Below are 22,250 nucleotides of genomic sequence, written 5' to 3' on the forward strand. Positions count from 1 at the left end.
CAGGCCTCAAATGGCAGCTCCGATCACGGATGGACAGAGCCGACCGCTGCCCTCGAGGAATGCCAGGTGGGATCAGGCTAATCCGAAGTACCCTCAGCTGCCTATGGAGAGGAAAAGCTCGGGTAACCCCTATGTCAACGGAGCCCAGACGCTGCAGCCGGGAGAGGTTTTGTGCATTCGGTGTGGCCAGGTGGGACATCGGTCTCCTGCGTGTGTCAACCCGCCGGCATCCACGTTTGACCAAGCATGCCTTAAAGCCTTGGTGTTTCCTCATCAGGGTTTGGCTAGTCAGGGCCGGAGACCCCCTCGGGGTACCATTGATGTACAGGCTGCCCAGCTCTACTTCGGGGAGTTGGAGGACCTGCCCTGTTCGTTTGGGGAAGAGAGGGAACCAGCCGAGCAGCCATCTGGCACACGCCGGCCTGCATCGAGCGACAGACTGACCCGGTATCAACCCCCTTCTATGGAGGCCACACAGATGAGACTGGATGGCCATGCGTTAGCCTTGGAGCCACTTGAAGGCCTGGAGTTCGAGGACCCCCCCGAGATATCAGTCCATCATGTTGCTGCTGGTGAGGACAATGGTGAAGATCAGACAGCCTTGGCCGAGTCTTGCCTTCTTGCATTGGTGCTGGCCTCAGGCGTGGAGGGCCATGCGTCGAAGAGGCGGGGTGATGCTGCGGACCCAGTCATTGTTGAGGCTTCGGGGGACGAGCTTACTGACCCACCACACAAGGATCCCAAGGGGAAAAAGCCCGTTTACCGTGACGCGACTGAAACGGAGGGACTCCCCCAACACAAGGTGCACAGAGGCACTCAGGTCGATGCAGCCCAGCTGAGAAGGGCCCAACGGCAGGTGAGGAGAGGCGCTCGGATGCTGACTGAAATCTGGGCCCGGGAGGGACTTGGACCAGTTGACTGGAAGACGCTAGCCAGCAAGATCATGGTTCCCCTGAACTTGATAGATTTCTGGCAGATAAGCCCGGAAGGTGCGCGGCAGTTTCGGCATCTATCCTCCCGCAAGGTCACCGCCAAGGGGAAGAGAGGAAAGAGTCATACCGTGGGGGCAAACGCAGTCCTGGTGGCGTCGACAGAGGCTGAGTATGTGAATACCCGGCAGTTAGCCAGGGTAGCTGGTCGGCTGAAGTCCTTCAGGGTCGACGTGACTATTGAATTCAGGAGGAGGGGAGCCCCTGAGAGGCGAGCTATGCCGAAGGGCTCCGTTCAGGCGGATCAAGGGGCCGAATGCAATATCATCGACTACCATCTTGTGAAAGAATGGGGAATACCTGCCCGGGACCTATCCACGGTGGGATTCAAGGGGCTTCAGATCAGCACTGCCGACGGTAACCGGATGCCTGTCACTTCCTTCGTCAAGATCACTGCTGTCTGCGAGGGTATTTCGAGAGAACTCTGGGCGGTGGTCAGGCCGCCTCGGCCGGGGGCCGCTTGCCGGGAGACAACCCTTATGCTTCTTGGGCTCCCGTGGCTCTACGATGTCGACGCTGCATTCGGCATCAGGGAGGGTACCCTAAGGATCGGAGACGTCTCTGTGGGTGAGACCCGACAGACGATCACCGGACCTATCATGACCAGGTCGGAACACCAGAAGGTGGTCCTTTCACCTGAGACTCCGGAGGTGCTGAAAGACTTTGTGGACTATCGGCGTCGGGGACGAGTGGAGGAGTTATCTGATGATGAGTCCTCGGATGTGGACGGCGATCTAAGCTCAAGTGATGACTCGACCGACAATGAGATGTCAAAAAACTAGGTCACTTGCGACGACCTGGGCAAGTCACTAAAGTGCAACCAACTGGTGGAGGTCTGGGCGATGTGGTGCTTGAGTTGCCATTCTCTCAGCTGATCCTAGACCCCACCACCCAGTTCAGCATTCATGCGCCGCGACTGACAAGGAATGCTAGCCTGGGGAAGGCGTATGATCAAACAGCTCGATGTGGGGTGTCCTGGGTGGACGTTGGATCAGCCTCAGAACCCCTGATGGACTTTGAGGAGATCTGGCAGAGCCGAGGACCGGATCAGCCGGGCACAGTTCCACCCCTGACTGCATCAAACTGGCCGGGTCCCTGGGCTGAGCCTGGGCCGGAGGACCCTCCCTTTCCGACACGGAGGCGAATCTGGAGGAGAGAGATAGACTGGGCAACACCTCTGATGGTGGTGGAGGCCTGGTTTGAATCAGTGGGAATCGTGTTAGGCGAGTTGGTGCCGCCTCAGCTGATTGAGGAGGTGCAGAGGACCTTCTGGACGTACAAGGACCTGAATGCATCATCCATTGCTGATATACCCCCAACCGACCTATATATCCACCAGCCCCGGCTGAGAGATGGCGTGAAACCCTGGAGTCGGTCAGCCAAGAGGAGGTGGACTGAGCCTCAAGCCTACTGGCTTGATCGACTGGTGACGGAGGGACTGGAGGCTGGAATGTACGAATATACAATGGCCAGCGGAGGGCGTTTCTCTAGCTGGAGTGCTGAGCCCGTCCTGGTGCAGAAGGATGAGCATGACCCCTGGGCCGAGCAGCGGCTGACGTTCAACTACTCCCATGTGGATGAGGAGCTACCTGGTGTGGGCATTCCTCTGCTTGCTGAACTGCATGACCGTCTCTCCGACCCGAGAATTGGATCATATTCTCAGTTTGACTTGAAACACGCTTACTGGTCTATCCCAGTTGATTCAGCCTGCAGACACATGTTTGCGTTCAGTGTCCCCGGACACGCTCAGATGCAGCCAACCCGTATGCCTCAGGGATCCCAGTCAGCTGGCTTTACCATGACTGAGGTGATGAGACTTGGCCTGGGACCTGTTCCGGCCCCGATGAGTGAGCCGTCCCTTATCACGCTGGGATCGCCGGAAAGTCTGTTGGGGGTGTCAAACTACATGGACGATGTATTCCTCACCCACCAAGCCTTTGAGGAGCAATGGACGTTTATCCGAGATCACCTACTACCCCGACTCCTCTGGACCCTTCTGAAACTGAGTTTCAGGAAAGTGAAGATTGGGATGAGGGAGATTCTGGCAGTAGGCTGGAATCACCGTGTCGGCGGACTCACATCCGTCAAGGAAGGTCGAGCCGAGAAACTGCGGAATTGGCCTGTCCCCCAGAACCAGACAGACGTGAGGTCCTTCATGGGAGCAATTGGGCCCTGCCGAAGATGGATCAAGAACTGTGCCGAAATAGCCCGGCCTCTGAACCGGCTGACGGGGGATGTCTCCTGGAAGTGGGACTCAACCGAGGCAGCTGCCTTCACTCTTTTGCGGGAGAAGGCTTCGACTGCCGTGGCCATGCATGGCTATGCGTTTGGTGAGCCGGTGGAGCTTTACTCGGATGCCAGTGGATTTGGCGGAGGCTGCGTGGTCCTGCAGAGGCGTGGTGGGGTTCCCTATCCCATCCTGTACGACTCCTTCCTATTCACCAAGTGTCAGCGAAATTACGGCACATACAAGCGGGAACTGTGTGCAATCATTGAGTTCTGCCGGAGGCATCGACACTATTTGAACTCAGTCAAGCCATCAACCATCTTCACAGACCACAAGCCCCTGACGTGGTTCCTCACGTCAACTGATCATGAGGGTATTTATGCCAGATGGGTTACCGAGCTGAGGACCCTGAATGTGGAAATCACATATATCACCGGGAAGAGGAATGCAGCGGCTGACGGATTATCACGGACGGTGTTTGAGTCAGCTGAGTGTGATCTGGAGCCGGCTCTGGAGAGCTGTGGGCAGGTGGATGCGGAGGGGGTATGGGTGTGGAAAGATGGTGTGGGAGGATATGAGGAAATGCTAAGGCGACGGGAAGAGTTGGGGAACTGTGTGAGTGTGAACCAGCTGGAGATGCCGCCTGAGTCGTGGGTGTGGAAAGATGGTGTGGGAGGATATGAGGAGGCGTCCGGTGAGATGGTTCTTATGTCCTGGCCTGCCGAGCACCTTGGCATGCCTGCTGCCTCTGGCTGTCTGGCTGATGTTGAGGCCGTCGTTCCAAGTCACCTCCGGAAGTATGCCGACGACGACTGGTACCGTGAGGTCATCTGGTATTTGCTCTTTGCCCAGACCGAAGATCCGCTTGATCGGCATGGTCGAAGGAGAGTGGTCAGCCGAGCTCAGTCATACCGTGTCATTGACGGAGTCCTGTGGAAACGGGGGCCGAATGGGTGGCTGAGATGCTTGGTGAAGGCCGAGGTTGCAACGGCCCTGTTTGAAGCCCATGACGAAGCCGGGCATTTTGGTCCTGGTCTTACTCGACGGAGACTGGGGAGGTCAGTTTGCTGGCCCGGACTGGCCTCGGACGTGATTGCGTATATACGGGGGTGTTTACCGTGTGCTGAGCATGCCCCACGCAAAGCAAAGGCTCCCGATCAGCCGGTGGTCGTCACTCAACCGATGGAGGTGGTGGGGGTGGATCATCTGGGCCCTTTCCCTATGTCAACGAGTGGTTACCGCTATCTCTTGGTTCTGGTTGATTATTTTTCTCGGTTCGTCTGGGCTCTCCCTTCGCGGACGACTGGGGCCACTGAGGCTATTCGACTTCTGGAGACCTGGCTATCTTGGGTGCTGGTGAGGCCTGTGGCCTTCTACTCTGATCCTGGCCCTGGGTTCCGGTCAGCTGAGTTTGTTGATGGTCTGAGACAAAAGGGTATCGAGGTATCCAACGCCCCAACTACCTCTCATCGAAGCGTGGGCCTGGTCGAAGTCTCGAACAAGTTATGTCAGCTGGTGATGAATAAAACGACGACGGACAAGAGAAACTGGGACGGGGAGCTGGGAGGAATCCTGGCGAGTATTAACGGCCGGGTGATGCAGTCAGTGGGGTTCTCACCTTGTGAGATTCTGCTGGGCCTGGAGATGAGAGCCGGATTCGAGGCCAAGTTTCCAGGGCAGACGGATATTCGACTGAGACGAACATTGGAGCGAGCTGGTGACTGGGCTCACCAGGATGATGAGCATCATGCTGACTTGGTGGTGACCTGGCTCGGTGCCCGTGAAGAGACCCGAAAGGATGTTGACGCCTACCGAGGTGACGAGAACCAGGCGAGACGCGAACGACATAAGCTTCGAGTTATATTGCCCTTCGGCCAAGGGGCTATGGTGATGGTCCTCCAGGAGGGAAAACCCCCGAAGCTGATGCCTCGGTGGCGGGGACCCTTCAGAGTGGCTGATCGTGTTGGACGTGCCTCCTACCGCCTGGTGAACCTCGATGGGAGCAGGCTGGCATCTTTCCCTTTGGAATTCCATGAGGATCAGTTGAGACTGTTTGAGCCGAGGGAAGGGTATTTGAGGACGGGCGCTGAGCCTGAGCTGCCTGCTCGGCAGACTTTGCGACGGCCTGGGAGGAGACTTTGAGTGGGCTGCTGGTGTTGTCCCGAAATGGCCTTGAGGGGCCACGCACCGCTCTATTCTGAAGTTCTCAGCATTGCCTCAGCCTTTTTTTTCCTCACCTCTACATTCCCCCAACCACCATTCTATCACGGGAGGCCCTGTCATCACCACCTAATCTCCTCACCACCACCCTGTCCTATGCTGAGTACTGCCCTTTATTTTGACTTTGCTGAGTATGGCGCCGAGTTTTCGGGAGCTCATGGAGGCATGGACCCGCCAGCAGGCCCAGCGGAGGGAGACTGCATCACAACCCCCGGAGTCTGAGGAGAGAGACGATCAACCACCGACAAGACCATCGCCCGTTCATCAGCCCGCGCCTGCACCTGTGCGCGCGCCCACACTCACCTTGCGGCCTGACCCTCAGACGTCTACCCCTTCGGGTATTGTGAAACCGAAGAAGACGGTGTTGGATCCCGCCCGGTTTCCGGTGAGAGCTCCCAGACAACCTTTGCCAGTTGGTCTAGCCTGGATTGGGGGTGCGTCATCAGCCGGGCATCAGGATCGAATCAATCGGGCTGCCGATGTTTACGATGGACTATCTGCTGCCTGGGTGACCCCCGAGAAAACCCTGTTTGTTGAGGCGCTCAGCTGGCTGGCTGACATGCCTCGGACGACGGGACAGTACGTCGCCAATCACCCTCTCACAAGCAAAGTGATGCCTGGAGGTTTCACCTGGGTACTGGTCTATGCCCTACTCTTGTTGTATGGTGACCACAAGATTGGGTCCAGCAATCTGGTGTCTGATGTGCGGACTTGGTTCGGCTGGGTTGTGTCGCTGACAACTATGCCGCCGGAGGGCAACCTGCGTGCCCTGGGAATGGAAAGGCCTCCGCCCTCTCAGAAGAGGAAGCGCGAGAAGGGAGCCGCGGGGGGGGCCATCAACGTCCAGAAAGATAACCCAGGACGAGTTTTGCCCCCAGGCGACCCCAGACAAAAACTCCAGATGGTGACCTGCCCACCGACTCGGGAGGGCGATGATGAGGAAGACGATGCCTGTTTCATCGTGCCCTCAAAGCGCGCTGAAGAGACCCCATATCCGCGACACCACTCAAGGAAACCTACTAAACCTGACCTGATCCGGGCCGACACCAGACAGATGGGCGGTTCAACTGGTGGACGACAAGCCCCGTCTGATGTGACCCACCCCAAGACTCAGATGTCAGAGGGCCGGAGGCGACTTGTTGAAGACGTGAGTAAGCTGGGCCAAGATGTGGTCGAAATCAGGACCACTACTCAGGCATGGAGGGACGCGATTCATTCTGGCCACGAGGATCACCAGCGGCTGGCTGAGTGCCATCACCAGCTTCAGGGGCGAGTCACCGGATTAATTCAGGACAACGACGCAATGAGGAAGACCGTGACGGCTCTTCAGACTCGAACGGACTCGAGCGAACGGAGGGCCAGGAAAGCTGAGAGCGAGGTGCTGGCCTTGAGGCAGAGGGTGGATAGACTGGAAGATGTTATCCTCGAGGTGGCCGGAAGGACGATGGGGCCTGCTGAGCTCGTCCGACCCGCTCGCACTCATCCGGCAGATGTGGCCCCGAGCCGAGAAGAGGGGATCCCCGGAATTGGTCAGCCTGGCATTGCGTTTGGTGAGCTCGTTGAGGGCGATGATTGGACTGAGGCAGATATTTGAGCTGGGTGCTGAGGAGAGGGACAGCAAGGCTCCGGAGAGTTTCATTGTTCTGTTTTCTTTCTTTTGTCTCTTATGGTATTTACGTGGTGATTACTATTTTTTCTATGGCTGAGCATCATCATCAGGGGTATCATCAGGAGTTATCGGAGAGTGGACGGGGCGTCCACTTGCTGGCCCGGACTTGCTTGGGTGGGAAGGAGTTATTTTGCTGAGGGGGCAGGGAGGACCCCGCTGGGCCCGATCGGGAAGGAAGCATGTGTAAGATGGCGTTGGGGAAGGATTGATGCATGGTAACTAGCTTAAAATGGCCTCTGGCGGCCTGGCCTGAACTTAAGAAGAACAACAATAATCAGAGAGGATTCGGATCATCGAGATCACTTTGCCCGCAGTGTCTTTTCTGAGATGCTCTCTCCAGCTGGGCGCCACCCAGTACCGAGCCACCCGACATTACTCGCTCCACCGTCATTCCCGCGCCTCCTGGTTGGGGCGCCACAGTAACCACATTGACGCCCTGAAGAAATAGGGGCGCCCTCCCGAAACACAGTTCGGCCCAGGGGCTAGAGCCCGTAGCCCCAGCGACAGGCTAAGACCTAACGATCATGATCCCCAAGGGTTGCCGGGTTGCAGATTATCCGAGAACCGATCGCTAGCATCATTATCATGGAGGGGGAGGGCTCGCGCCCACGTAACGTCACTCCGTAACTCGGAGTCAGCCCCCGGCCCAGTCCCAACGTTGCGGAGCCCCCACGGGCCACGGCAAACCCTCCCCATAATTCATCTCCGGTGGAAGAGCACCGCCGCCCACGAGACGCAGTCCCTACTCGTATTGTCCACGGATACAGATACGGGGATCCTATTTCCATCATGAACTGGAAACACAAAAGCATGATTTTTAGTTCCCCAACGGCACCCACGGCCACTTATTTGCCCACCTTGTCCCCAAGGGGCAGACAACCCCAACGGCTGAAAAGGTTGACGCCACACAAAATGTGGTTGGTTCTGGGCTCTGCCGGGCTCCGCGTGGGTGATGATGGGGCAGGGCTCACCTTAAAATTACAGGTGCGTTCTGCCGACAGGTAAGCTAACTCCTAGTTCCGTCGTGAAGCCCGTGAGTTTCGGTGGGCCGATGGATCAAGTCCAGTCCAGTCGGGTATGAGGCGGAGACAACTGAACAATACGGTCCGGTGTTCTCTTTGGCGGGACATGGTCAGGATCTTCGTCTCGGGAGGAAGGGGAGTAGGCAGGTAATATTAGAGGCTTTCGGCCTTATTGTATACCGGCGTGTTTAACGCTTTTGTATCCGTAGTTTCCGCTACGTCATATAACCGTACATCATCCTACATCAAAACACCGGAGCCGCTGCAGATGGTATCTCAGTTGAAAGTCAAATACCCCTGCGCTAGCGAGGGTCCAGGTGCGTTGTCATCGCTAGTCGCGGCGACGCCCTGGTGTGCTGTCGCCAGGTCAGCGAGGTGCTGCAGACTCGCTGCGTCGCCTGACGAGGAAGTTGGCCGCATCTGCTCCGTCAACTTGTCCCTAATGCCGTCCCAGACGGTACCAGACTTATCCAGAATTTCCTTCGTTAGTTGAACCGCCTCTTCGCGAGAGCTATCAAACTTAGACAGCTTGGACAGGGCCATAGAGACCAGGAGCCCAAAGTGGTTGGCTAATGGATTTCGCATGTCTGAATTTGCTGACAGGAGGTTGATAAGTTCCTTGGTCGGCCACAAAATCTCCGTGTGTGTGGCCTCTGGAGTAAGGAGAGTGACGATTAGTCGACAGTGCCAGTATCCGAGATGCACCAGCGGATGGGAAGAAGGTTCGATATGTGGCGGCAAATCCTCCCTAAAGTTCTCGATATAATCGTTCAGTACCCCGGCCACTGGCGCGTCGGCGGTCGATGTGCCAGGCGGCAACAATGAAATCACACTCGACGTCTTGCTTAGGGCCTTGGACAACCCTGCGCGGAACATCCAGTCAGCGAACAACTTGGAACTTTGGTATAACTGAGACTCAACTTACGAATAAGGTAGTAGCAAGAGTCACCCACAACACTCTCGAGGCCCGGTGGTGTGACAACGCTTGTATTGGGTATCAGCACTGGCTTTCCGGTCCCCACGGCATGCCAGCGGTCCATTAGGACTAGCGACCACCAGATTCGGATGCAGAGGTTGTCATCTGAATCCGGATCGGACCCGGGCTGAATCGTGGTAAACCTCCACAGTCCCATGGAGTTCGCCAGCACCACAGCTCGTCCCAAGATGGACGATATCGTCGGGGAACCCCGCCAATCTGCGTCGATAGCAAGCAGCAGCAGAGCCTGGGCATGGACAATGTTGATCGCCTGTGACCGCGGCCCATCACTATTCTCCCATTCGCTCAAGAGCGAGTTGGCAAGTTTTACATTCCCCGATGAGGATTGCGCAACAGCCAGCAGAGCATTCACAAACGCAGTCCTTACAAGCGGTGGGCACACCATAAGTAGATTCTGAAGTTGTGATGTGCTACTCGGCAAGATAGGGTAGAGCGTCTGAAGAGTCACAAGGTAGCTAACCAACTATAAGCGACGATCCATCAGGAGCCGGGGGGGCGGGAAAACTCACTCTTGAAGTAGCCCCTCATCGACATCGGGTATATCTTCCACATCAGGCATTGTCACGTCCATTGTTGCAACCGCCGGCCTCGACGATATGGCATCTGTCTTGACAGGCGATGCGTGAGGAGCGAGGGAGGTGTTATTGTATGGTGTTGCAGCGTGGTTCTCCGTAGTGGCGGGCTGAATTGGCCGCGGTTCTGTACTCCAAGGTGTTTGGCGCGCAGATGCTGGAGACTCAAACTCGTTCCCGGAAATACTCGAGTAAGGCCGTTTCCTACTCTCGTCGCCCGCATTGCTATGGCGAGAACGGTCTCCAAAGAGTCCGCTCAAGTCTTCGTGGGTGAGACCTCCTTCCGATTCTAGTTTGTTCTCTATGCTATGGATTCGATCCGCAAGCTCTTTTATGTATCTGCAGTTAAGCATTAGCCAGCCGCGCTCATGGGCAAACATGGCGCCACCTCATACCCTTTGCTTGGACCTCGTTTTTGGGGAACTCGGCTAAACAGACACCGGATATTAGATCGGGCGCAGCTCGAACATGGGGCCTCCCCTGTGTCGGACTGTGCATCGCACTTGATCTTCTTGCGGCGACACTCATCACATGCGCGAGACACCTTGGAACGCTTCCTAGGTGGTATGTTGTCTGTCATGTTATAGTGCGGAGGCAGCTGGGCGCCCACAGATACGGGCAGCCCATGTGGCAGCATAGAATCGGAAGTAGGGGTATCGTGCATGTACGATGGGGTCTGCTGCTGTTGCTCGGGCTCGGGGTGCGGCATGATGTTGCGCAAGTTTGGGTCTTCGACATTCATATTGGGGTCCGTTGTAGGCATGAGGGGTGTCCCTGCCAGACCTTGCCCGAGCTGTGCAGCTAGCTGGAGCTCTTCGATATTCGGAGGGCGAGAGTTGTGTTGCTGGGGAGTGGCTGGTTCAGGGTGGTGCATCTCATTGTGATCATGCTCCTTGTCCTGAGTTTGCTCCGGCACGTGTTCAGGTACATGCTGATGCTGGTCTGTCTGGTCCTGGGGCTCTCCACCGGCATCACGGGCGGTCGCATGGTAAAAGGGCCCCGGGTCAATCCCCTCTGCACCAGGCGACGGGTAGTGCATATCGTTGGCACCCTCGCCATTTTCTTCTCGCTCGGGACTCATAATGGAGGGTGGAATGCGCCGCGCGGAATGGCAGCAGCAAGAGGCACTCGTGCAGCTCGGGAGCGACGCTTGTCGCGGGCGAGATCAAAACAGCAATTGGTAGAGCAGCTCTCAATGACACGGAGGCAACAAGATAGACGGGAGACGCGTTGGAAGCGGTCGGGACGCCGTGGCGCAATTGACTGCGCTCATTGTTAGCAAGTGTTGGGATGTCACTAGACATGTGCACACTCGCGAAGGCAGCAAACGATTATGGCTGCATCGACGCGACACACTTGAAGATGGTTGATGCATGGTTTCATGCCAATGTTGATGGGGACTTACTATTCGACAAGCTTCGACTCGGATGATGATAAATGCGACGCGGCGCGTCTGCTCAACGGAATAGGAAGAACTCGGCCCCGTGGAAAACGCCGGCAGATGGGTGATTCTGGTCGTGGGAAGATGTGGCCAGCTCCAGCACGGAGATGGAAGAATTTTCGGCAGCTCCGGCAAAGCTTCGGCTGAACCCATGGAATGAAATTGGGGTGATTAGTCACCCAGCCAAATTGTCCAACATATCCGCCTAGCACCAGAGCTCCGTCTGCTTCATCTCAGTAACAAGGTCCAAGAGAGAACCCAGACCTCTAGGACGAGTATTCTGCCCGTTCAAGTCATTGAAGACGTACCAGAGCTTCCTACTAGCCCATGACGCCCGGAATAGGCTCAAACAATCAACGTCGAAACCTTGCGCCAATGCATGGTGACCTTGAGAGATACAATGCGGTTGAGCACAATCTTCTTGTCGGTGCTTTCGGAATCCATGGCCTAAGGACATAGGTATTAGTCCGCAGAGACAGACCGATGGGGCTGATGGAGTTTGGCGAGCCTCTACTCACAAAGTAAGCCACACGCATGACCTGGAATCGGACAGTTTCTAGCCCGCTTTCATCCTCTGTTTCTCTAGCTGTAGAGGGCTAAGAAGCCCTGTGGTGAACCTCTTTAATACCCTCTTCGATTAGCGCATCTGGATATACAGTCTCGCTGCTTCAATTCAAGTCGTTTATGAATCCACCTTCCACGGCTGTGGGATCTTCTGACTTGAAGAGAGGGTGATGAATCCGGGCTTCAACCTTGATGGAATCTTCTGGTACCCATTGGATGTACGTTTTTGGTTTGGACTCCTTGTCAACATGGCCTAAATTCCCGTGATGGCGCCACTCTCATCCTCTGTAATTGAGACAGCCTTGATGGGGTGTGGCCTCTTGTTGTAAAGGCACCGTATTTACCCAATGATCAGACACTAGGCTCACACACAGTCCGTCTGACAAAAACTGTTTATATCGACCGGTCAGATTTTCGCGAACAAGGCAGTAAGGGGTTTTTTCGACTGGCACCGAGGAAAACCGTCGGTCTCCTTCAGGCACCTCCTCAATATTCGAAATTGTCACCGGCACCGGGACGAGGACAAGCATGAGGCGAGAGACTGTATTCGCCAGATACCGGCGAACAGTCTGCTCAAATCAGGCAATTTGAATGATAGTTTGATTAGTTGTCACCCCCAGCTCTTTGACGAAGGATAGGAGAGCACCTGGCGGAATGCCTCTCCGGCGGATAGCAATGAGAGTGTAAAGGCGTGGATCATCCCAGCCGCAGACAATGCCGCCCTCCACCAGCTTTTTCAGCGCTCTCTTGCTCATGACGGTCCCGCCAACTTTGAGTCGCCCTGTCGTCGCCAGTCAGAATTGGGTTGAGAAGACAAATAGCCGTAGAACTGAAGTGATACGTACCAAATTCGCGTTGCATAGGTTCATATATACACAGTATCTTGTTAAGCCACTCATAACTTTCTCTGGAAAGCGTGAATTCGGTAGTACAAAAACTATGGGTAATGTCTTCAAAACTATCACATAGGCAATGTGTGAAGTCATAGGTTTGGGGCTCGCATATGTGGCTTCCGGTTCTTCAGTATCCGATATACCGCCAAATCCCACATTTGAAAGTTCCCATTTTCTATGTCCTATTTCATACGCAGGAAATCAGCTTAGGGTTAATATTTGCCATCATGCATGTCGCAAAACTTGGCAAGATTGGTCTGAATGTCTTGCACAGCGTGCGCATAGCGTGCGCACATCGGAATCGAGGCCCTTCTTTGCCTTCTTTGCCTCCACGCTAGAGTTTAATCTTAGCTTCCGTGTAGTGGCATACATAGGCTTTTTCCTTCCTGGTGAGCTCCTGAGCCAGCTCGTAGGGCTTCTGGAAGTTGTCACTGGAATATGTGACTTCGCTGGGCGTAAAGCCTTTGGGCCGGTGTTAACGAGAGACTTTGACAATGACTGGGGGAACGAACCCAGCCATTTGATAATCTTCAAGATCCATTCAAAGCAAATCCCCTCCTCCTCATCGGGGTTTGTGCCGTCGTATCTAGGGTTACATTAGCTGTACATGCTAAACGATCTCCCAAAGCTATGACACACCTCAGAATCTATGCCATTGTAAGCTTCAGGCTTTGCAGTAATAATTAAATGCTTACCGTCCAGCCCCCATGAAACTGAGAGAAATCAAAGTTAATCGCGATGTCCTAGGCATGACCAAGATGCGGGAGTTCATTTGGTTCTGGGGGAAACCGAGTGACGACGGGTTTTACAGGCCTTTCTTCGACGACATCTGCAAGAAAGCCCTGCTTGAACATAGCATAGGGGTCTGTATGCGTGTCTACACTCTCGGGGTTTGCCTCAGGAGCATTTGGCTTCTCCGATTTCTCCGTCATCTCTATAGCTCATTCTTTGTTGGCCTTCTTAGCTCGTTTCTAGGCTCACTTCCTCAATTCATTCTTGGAGACCCATTCACCAGTCTCTTGGTCCAGAAGCAGCATGATGTGAATCAGTGCCGGTGGGCACGCTCACCAACATCGTTCATCGATGGGTGGGAGAGGTCGGGTCACCCTGTTTTCATGTTGGTGGCAGGGTAACCCAACATGGTCAGAAGCTGAGCGGCTCATCCACCGCACGCGATTGGTAGGAGTAGGAGAGCCACCTGCGCGCCTATACGAGTACGTAGTACGACGTATACTTGCCATCGAGTCACGACTGAGAGTTGAATGGTACCTAAGATGCCTGTATGCCATCATCGCAGATATTGACACTGTTGCCGTGTCGCACGAATACTACGTACTAATACTCGCACCAACGGTCTGGAGGGAGAAACATTTGGTACCAAGCACGTGACTGGATTCGGCGGCATTTCCCACTCCGTACAAGTATTACCCTATCTCCATTTTGTACGAGACACAACAGCAGCATAATGTACCTAATCTCAACATGACCTGTCATTGCACCCCGTGGGTACTGACAGCTTACCCTCACAAACCACAGCCTCCCCTACTCCATATAAAGGCCTAGGAACTTCACCACTTGGTTTTCTTAAAGGGTCGTTTGATCCCTCGAGCACCTGTTTAATACTGGCATTTGAAGATGATGGTGGGCCGGATCGAAGCCTGCCCACCTCCTCATCCTCCCACAGCACGGATCACTTTGGGTGGAGAGGGGGGATATTCCGCGGAACGGTGACCACAATCCAGTCAAACTCGTACCAGAACCTCTCAGCTTGCTCAGTATGGATCTCATGGAGATGCAAAACTGGAGCTACATGCCGCATATCCCCCAGCATGTCGGCCCGATCCGAGAGTTGCTCAGCAATTACAGCAAAATCCCTGCCCAAGATATTACCAATCATCTATTCCGAATCGTGAGTCCTGCTCTGTTAGTTTTCAATCTTATTCTTTGCTTGGTCATTGACTCCCCTGATACTACCTAGAGAAGGAAAGCGTGGGAAGCATCGAGCATGCCATGCATAGGTCGCTGGAAGTTCCTCCACCTCGCTGACCGCCATGATGCTCGCTACCAGCACATTCTTTTCCGCCTGACGCTCCCACACTCGAATGATGCTCTGTTGGATATGGGGTGCTGTTTGGGTCAGGCACTTCGACAGCTCCGAGCCGACGGAGTTGATGGCTCACAGCTTTTCGGAACGGACCTAAATCCTACCATGATCGATATTGGTTATGACATGTTCCGCGACAGAGACACCCTCGGAGCGACCTTTGTCATCGGTGACATGATAGATCCGGATGACTGCCGTATTTCGCAACTGGAGGGGGGAGTTACGCTTGTCCAAGCTGACAGCTTCTTCCATCTCTTCAACTGGACGCAGCAGCTTTACATTGGGAAGCGGGCTGTGAGCTTCCTCAAGCCTGGCACCAAGAATGCCGTTATCTTTGGAAGGCAGGCAGGGACGCTGAAACCAGGCATCCTGGTGTCGGATGAAAACTCGCCGTATCTGCATAACTCAGAGAGCTTCCAGCAGCTTTGGGATGAGGTCGGCAATATGACTGGCACCAAATGGGCGGTGCAATTCGAGCCTGATGGGGGTTTATCGTCGGAGTTGCCAGGCATTGAGAAAGACACCCTGGCAGTCAAGTTCACGGTCCACCAGATCTCGTGAGGGATGGGCCCTGCGTCCCATCAAAGCGATGGGTCAGGATGCTGTGAATTGCGAAAGTGGGACGCGACGAGGGAGAGGGAAGAAGTTGAGGAAAACTGACTTGGTGGCGTCGAGTTTGGGACAACTGACGGATGCGGGGCTGAAAGATGACGGTCAAACAACCAAGGCTTTCCCCAACAGACATATTTGTCGCCAAAATCACAAAACAAGCTATTTAGCGATTTATTATATCAAACATCCATAATTTACTGCATAGGAATTATTAAACACCACAAAAAGTGAACACATTTCCCAGATCTGGCGCCTCGAAGCCAGCAGTCTGTTTGTGTCATATCGTGAAATGACGCTGGTGTTCGGACTAATGTCGGGTGCCCAAACCACAACTGCCCCTCGCTCGCGTCGCGATGGTACCTTGTGCCGCCAGTGAACCTCTAGCTTACCAGAACATACTTTGTGTGCTACTCGACATTTGCCCTACCTCTGGGTGTTTTTGGATCGCGGATCCATTCGGAAGATCTGGCCCAACCGGCTCTTTCCCCCGAGCTATGGTCCTTTGGAGAATGAGCAGCTTGTCACCATGGACGGAGACTGGGATGAGGTGGGTAGTCGAAGCCCGATTTCCGCGCGCTGTTATCGCGTCGCTTCTTAGCTTCCGAATGCTAGATACGGCTCAATCGAAGCGATCCCGTGGAAAAGAATATACCGCTGACAGGCCAACTCTCTATAGATCGCCCGGATCCCGTTCCCGCCTCCGGGCGTCCACGCAATGCCGACGCAGGTAACCACCATGACCTTTGATACCACCCAAGAGCTTCTCTGGACCGGAAACGATTATGTATGGCACCATTCCTCGAATTGTGGTATCTCAAGTGAGTTCTGACATGGCTGTAGGGTCGGGTTACCTCATTCTATGGCACCGAGCTCCAGCGGTACACCTCCTTCAAAGCGCATACCACACCCGATGGACCGGTCCGGCAAATTTTGGTCAACGATAAAGGTGTTGTGGCGTTAGGGAGCAAAGATCTTCATATGGCACTACGAAGAGGCCCACCGATATGGCATATCAAGTACGACGCGCAAACACGCTTGTGGTAGCAGGTTGACCACTGACGATGGCGTTAGACACAACGAGATGAAAGACTTACGATGTATGAGCTTCACGTCCAAGGGGACAGCCGAGATTATCATCGCTGGCCAGCAAGAAAATATGCTTGTTGTTGACCTTAATAGGGGCGAGGTCGTGAAACAAGTTTGCCCCCCCCCCTTTTTTTTCTCGATGGGATCAGTTCGAGACTAATCGCGTGGCAGCTACCAACCGAGCATCAGTACACAATCATGAGACGGGGTCGATATATCTGCGCCGCCACGACTTCTGGATCTGTCCATCTGTTGGATCCCGTCAGCTTTGCCGTCGTCAAGATATGGAATGCTCACTCCGCCTTGATCAATGACATGGACGCGCAGCACGATTTCATCGTCACCTGCGGTTTCTCTCTGCGCCAAGGGCAGAACTACGTCCTGGACCCCTTTCTCAATGTCTTTGACATCAAGAAGATGTCTTCCATGCCCCCCATTCCCTTCCCAGCCGGCGCGGCTTATGTTCGCATGCATCCGCGCATGCTGACTACCAGTATCGTCGTCTCTCAGAGCGGTCAGATGCATATTGTGGATCTCATGAATCCAAATACGAGCAATGTCCGTCAAGCCAACGTTCTGAGCTACCTTAACATGTTTGAGATTGCACCCTCTGGAGAGGCCATTGCCCTCACAGATGCCGAGTGCCACATTCACCTTTGGGGCTCTCCAACAAAGCTTCACTTTGTGGATCTACCCGGCCCTGTCGATTCTGCGACTCAGGAGGAACCACTGCCACAGATAGATTGGGACTCTGACACGTGAGTATTTCTGCTTCATGCATTTTATTATCCTACGCTAATCATGAAAAGACCTCTGAACTCGATCGGTATGCCTTATTATCGTGAAGCGTTGGCATCAGCCTGGCCTGAGATCGTGTGCGACGTCGGCGCACCTCCCGTTAAGTACGATGGGCAGTTTCTGGCATCGCTAAAGGCTACAGACTTTGGTCTCTACGGCCGCAACTCTCGCGGTTTGCGGCGCAACCAAGCGGAATACACCCGTGATGCGGAGAAGAATGCCAACGCCGGACTCAAAGCGCCAAAGTTTCTCAGCGAAAAGGCACGTGAGTCCGCTCAGTCTACGACTTCCGCCTCGGACGACAAGGCCGAGGACATGGCAACAAGCACCATGGACAGCAAGAAGTCGGAGGTGCCGGTTATGTACCGAAATGTCGAGATCAAGTACAGCAAGTTTGGAGTTGACGACTTTGACTTCGGGTGGGTTTCCATCTGTCTGTGTGATGAGGACTTAGGCTAACATATGTTCAAGGTTTTATAACAAAACTCACTACTCTGGCCTCGAGATTCACATTTCGAATTCTTATGCCAACGCACTTCTCCAAATATTGCACTTCACCCCCTTGATACGGAACCTAGCACTGCAACACACTGCTACAGCATGTGTGGGCGAGCTATGTTTGCTTTGCGAGCTGGGGTTCCTTTTCGACATGTTGGAAAAGGCCGATGGATCCATCTGCCAGGCCACAAACCTGCTGAAAACTCTCAGCAACCATCCCCAAGGTGAGAGCTAATGGAGGACCAGCTTTGATGGGGTAGATTTGCTAATCTTACTAGCTGGGCCACTGGGTTTGTTGGAAGAAGATCCGCATGGCTCGTCGCTGAATGTCATGCTGCAAGGCCTAACACGGTTCTTCCTTGATAAGATTGTTCACGATTATAAGAACATGTCACCAACACCCTCTACTATGGAACAGGTATGTGTCATAAGGCGCCCTGAAATATTCAAGACACTGAATTTCTAAGGCCTTAACAACGGCTGCCACCAGCTCAATTCGGTGTATGAATTGCCGGAGCGAGTACACAAGACCTGGGTCGACGTTTGTCAACGATCTCTTGTATCCGTCAATCGTATGTTCTCTCCCCATGGCGCGATAATGACGCGGACTTACCATCGCCATAGAAAGCGCCTGGTCGGAATGCCAAGATGCCACGCATAACCTTCTCGCAGGTGCTCAAGAATAGTGTTGAGCGTGAGACAACTTCGAAAGGGTGGTGCAGTAGGTGCCAGCGATACCAAACGATTGCGACCAGGAAGACGGTGCACAACATACCGGCTGTCCTGGTGCTCAACACGACCATCACGACCCAGGAACATAGGATGCTGTGGGCTACTCCTGGATGGTTACCAGAAGAAATCGGCATCATAGTGGAACAAGGCCAGTTTTTCTGCTACGAGGGGGAAGACCTAAAGCTCCACTTGCAAAGGGGTATACACAACATCACGGTGTACTCGTTAATCGGAATGGCCATCAACATTGAAAATGGGCAGACACAGAAACCGCATCTTGTCTCCATGGTTAATGGTAACCCTCTCCATATAGCTCAACTGGTGCTCTGATCGTGTTCTGACACACGCCTATAGTTGCACACGCCGAGAATGAGGCGCCCGGCCGGAGCCAGTGGCATCTGTTTAATGATTTCCTGGTGCGCTCTGTCAGTACAGAAGAGGCTCTGGCGTTCAACACAGCCTGGAAGCTCCCGTCTGTCGTGACGTACCAGGTAAAGGAGGCAAACAACAAGATCGACACGCAGTGGAGAAACCATCTCGACACCTCGTTGCTGTACCAAGACCAAAAGTATGTGTTTTTCATCATGAGTACTCAAAGCTTTCTAACAAATGTATCCAGCCTCACTCTCCAGCCTGGCGACAAGACTTATCAGATCCTTTCCTCCGAAAGCGAGCACCCAGGTCCCGACACTATTATCGCTCTGGATACAGAGTTCGTTGCTGTTCGGCAGCCGGAAATTGAGATGAACTCGGACGGAGAGCGGGAGACGATTCGCCCGATAGTATACGCCCTGGCTCGAGTTTCCGTGGTGCGTGGACAGGGCGAGGATGAGGGCGTCCCCTTCATTGACGACTATATTGCTATTCGGGAGCCCATTGTCGACTACCTGACATCGTACTCGGGTATCACGCAAGAGGATCTGGACCCACGCACTGCCAAGCACTCTATCCTGCCCTTGAAGAAGGCATACAAAAAGCTCTGGATCCTCCTCAATCTCGGTTGCAAATTCCTGGGCCATGGCCTGAAGCAGGATTTCCGAGTCATCAACATCCACGTGCCCAAGACACAGGTCATTGACACGATCGATCTCTTTTTCCTAAAGTCGCGCTTGCGAAAATTGTCACTCGCCTTCCTCGCATGGTATCTACTCAAGGAGGACATCCAGATGGAGACACACGACTCGATTGAGGACTCGCGGACCGCCCTCAAGCTGTACAAGAAGTATCTCGAGTTTGAGGACGCCGGAATCCTCGACACGATACTCCAGGACATCTACCGCGTCGGCCGGGATGTTAACTTCAAGCCTCCGAGGAGGGATGACCAGGGGATTCAGAGGACGGACACGCCACCGCTGCCCGTGGAGGGGACTTCTGGCCTGCCGACAACGCCGTTGAGGAAGGCTGTGGCTGTTGTTGCTCCGGGCTCTGCATTCGGAGGTGGAACTAGTTGGACGCCGGGGAAGGGTTCGCCGTTGAAGTAGGTAGGGGTGATGATGTCCCACGGACGGTCGATATAGTATTATGTAAGGAAACACTGTAGGTCCTAACGATTATGCGGGGAGGCTACATGAATATTTTCATGAGATAATGTCATTAAATCGCCTGTCCTAATGGAATAGTCCGACGCTGTTATGCTACGTGTTCCGGCGGGACCTTGCAGTTTTCATAGGTTCCCTACAACATGGCATGCAACCATCTCGTATTGCATCACGAAGAGTAAGGCTGGCTGGCGGGATGCCACAATGGATATCCTTATATTTGCAGACTTGGTTGACGCGTCTATGCTTATTCCCGCAGTACCCATATCCCCCTAAGCTATATTCAACATGAATTCAGCTTCCAGATAAATCATTGCCAGTGAGGCCCTCTAATGGACTAGCTTTGACTCTCTGTAACGCCGGGCTCTCGTACAATGAAGCACCGAGAGTGATGGAGAAAACAAACACCGCACATCCCTTCGTGTCCATTCGTCTGGCAGCCTTTTGACACTTCCAACGCCGTCTATGCATTACGATCTCGGCAAACCTTACGCCGAGTCATTGGGCGCTCCTCTGATTTGGAGGAGCTAGCCAGGGGGTTGTCCCCGCTGATTGTAGAAGTCGAGGTGATGATACCATTTTGGGCCGTCACCTGGGCTTTGCGCTTGCGCCCTGCCGCGCCTGTTGCGGTCGGGCCATGCTACAGCTCAGACTCGGCGCCATTGGCGGAGAGCGCCATGGGGCTACCGTTTTGGCGTTGCCGTTGGCGGAGGCGCGCGTTGCCAAGGGCCCGTCGCCGGACCACAACCCTGCCATTCATGTTGTGGTCCTCGTCATCCGAGTCGGGGTTCTGCTCAGCGTAGAGCCGCGCCTCATCCAACTCATTGATGTTCTCCGGACGGTCACGCAACCATTGCATCCGAGGCCCCGACCGTGCTCGCTCCGATACTCTGAATCCGTAAATCTTGGGCTCGTATATCCGCCCGGCGCCAAGACCTGGTGCAATATTCTTGGCGTAAAACCCGTTCAGAACTTGAGAATCTCCGGGGACCCGTGATGTTACTTGCTGCAGAACCTCGTTACTGCGCTTCGTCAGGTCGTAGTCGGGGAAGGTGAGAAGGAAAAGAGCGCCGAATGTCCGACCAAAGAAAGCGCCGTCGACCGTCTGGAACCGGCTGTTTGGTGGAACGTAAACATCTAGGCATGCGGGACAGAACAGCTTGACCGTATCTTCTCCCGGTATGTCGGAGAGACCAACTGGTAGTGTCTTAGTCTGCTCGCAGTTGGTTCGAGGGCAGACTCCGAAGTGGCCGAGCTCGTATTTTTCACTCATTTGTTGAATACCAGCCCTCGAGCAGATGAAGCGCTGGTGGATAAGGCCGTAGAGCATCTCAGCCGAGGATTCAATGACGGAAAGGTCGCTTGCCATTCGGCTGTGGTGCCTTCGCTCACGTCCTATGATTTCGCCGCCCTCTCCCGGGATCGACTCGTCTTCCTCGTCCTCATCCTCGTCTTCCTCTTCGTCATCCTCAGGCTCAACGTCGAGAATCATCTGGGCACAGTGTTAGCACTGCAATCGGTTCAGCAAAAGACGTAGAGAATGCGTACCTCAAGAGCCTCCTTGTACATGGCCACCTGGGTCTGCAACCCAGTCAGGTTGAAGTCATCCTCGATAAACTCTTCCGAGACCTCGGCGAAATACTCATGACCTATTAGAGAACAGAAACTCGAGATCCACGACTCGGGGGCTGCTGAGGATGTTGACATTGCGTCCTGTGGGAGTGCCCCTCGTTGGTAGGGCAGGACGCGGGGTGAGGCTTGGCTTCGCGGGGGGGTCGGTGTTTGGCCTGTCGCAGAGACGGAGGTGTTTGGGCTTGGTTCGCGATGTTGCGCAATCGCGGTAGGGAGAGAAAAGAGTGTATTCAGACCGAGAGACCCGTTCAAGACTCAGGGTTCATGGTCGGCGCAGGTTGACGTGATGGCGTGGCTCGGATTCCGCGAGAGCGACGAGAGGAGATACGCGACGCCCGGGCGGTAAAATACGTATGTCGTGATATACCGATGAAAGAATTTGGAGTTGTGATTCGAGGTGGATGGGGTCGCCGGTAGGAGAGGGGGAAAACAGGGCTGGGTATCGCTGATGGGAGGTCTGCGTCGGCAAGGTACAGTCACGTCAAGTGAGACCGAGATTTGCTAGGTATGGTGAATTGGGACCGGTTGGGATGGAATGGGATGGGTGCACACGCAAACAGGTGGGAAGCCCCTCCAATCCTCCATCCCCCTCCTTCCAGGCGTGCTGCGCCCTGGTTCAAGGGTTCGGCAGTACAGTTTTTCCGATTCCGGGCCTC

At 54.4% G+C, this 22,250-nt stretch overlaps 5 protein-coding genes across 5 annotated transcripts; 3 read left to right on the plus strand and 2 right to left on the minus strand.

Annotated features, from left to right (window-relative positions):
* Positions 1-5,593: 5,593 nt before the first annotated feature.
* Positions 5,594-7,030, plus strand: ACO1O0_001812 (uncharacterized protein; the record flags this gene model as incomplete). The annotated part of the gene is made up of 2 exons (XM_083191292.1): positions 5,594-5,821; positions 5,894-7,030. 2 exons carry the CDS (start codon positions 5,594-5,596, stop codon positions 7,028-7,030), a joined length of 1,365 nt encoding a protein of 454 aa, XP_083052506.1.
* A 1,373-nt stretch (positions 7,031-8,403) lies between these two features.
* RGT1 (uncharacterized protein) lies at positions 8,404-10,777 on the minus strand (the record flags this gene model as incomplete). Its single annotated transcript, XM_083191293.1, has 5 exons — positions 8,404-8,990; positions 9,053-9,486; positions 9,634-10,035; positions 10,092-10,119; positions 10,165-10,777. The coding sequence occupies 5 exons, from the start codon at positions 10,775-10,777 to the stop codon at positions 8,404-8,406; spliced, it is 2,064 nt and encodes a 687-aa protein (XP_083052507.1).
* Positions 10,778-14,371: 3,594 nt separating this feature from the next.
* Positions 14,372-15,259, plus strand: ACO1O0_001814 (class I SAM-dependent methyltransferase; the record flags this gene model as incomplete). The annotated part of the gene is made up of 2 exons (XM_083191294.1): positions 14,372-14,517; positions 14,578-15,259. The coding sequence occupies 2 exons, from the start codon at positions 14,372-14,374 to the stop codon at positions 15,257-15,259; spliced, it is 828 nt and encodes a 275-aa protein (XP_083052508.1).
* Positions 15,260-16,594: 1,335 nt separating this feature from the next.
* On the plus strand, positions 16,595-19,905 carry PAN2 (poly(A)-specific ribonuclease; the record flags this gene model as incomplete). The annotated part of the gene is made up of 7 exons (XM_083191295.1): positions 16,595-17,154; positions 17,206-17,613; positions 17,666-17,916; positions 17,971-18,110; positions 18,317-18,719; positions 18,779-18,992; positions 19,044-19,905. The coding sequence occupies 7 exons, from the start codon at positions 16,595-16,597 to the stop codon at positions 19,903-19,905; spliced, it is 2,838 nt and encodes a 945-aa protein (XP_083052509.1).
* Positions 19,906-20,602: 697 nt separating this feature from the next.
* Positions 20,603-21,669, minus strand: CKB1 (casein kinase 2 regulatory subunit CKB1; the record flags this gene model as incomplete). The annotated part of the gene is made up of 2 exons (XM_083191296.1): positions 20,603-21,454; positions 21,511-21,669. 2 exons carry the CDS (start codon positions 21,667-21,669, stop codon positions 20,603-20,605), a joined length of 1,011 nt encoding a protein of 336 aa, XP_083052510.1.
* Positions 21,670-22,250: the final 581 nt, after the last annotated feature.

The sequence above is a fragment of the Amphichorda felina genome (assembly GCF_050947745.1).
Source record: "Amphichorda felina strain 45539 chromosome Unknown scaffold_2, whole genome shotgun sequence".
In the NCBI taxonomy this organism is placed as follows: domain Eukaryota; kingdom Fungi; phylum Ascomycota; class Sordariomycetes; order Hypocreales; family Bionectriaceae; genus Amphichorda; species Amphichorda felina.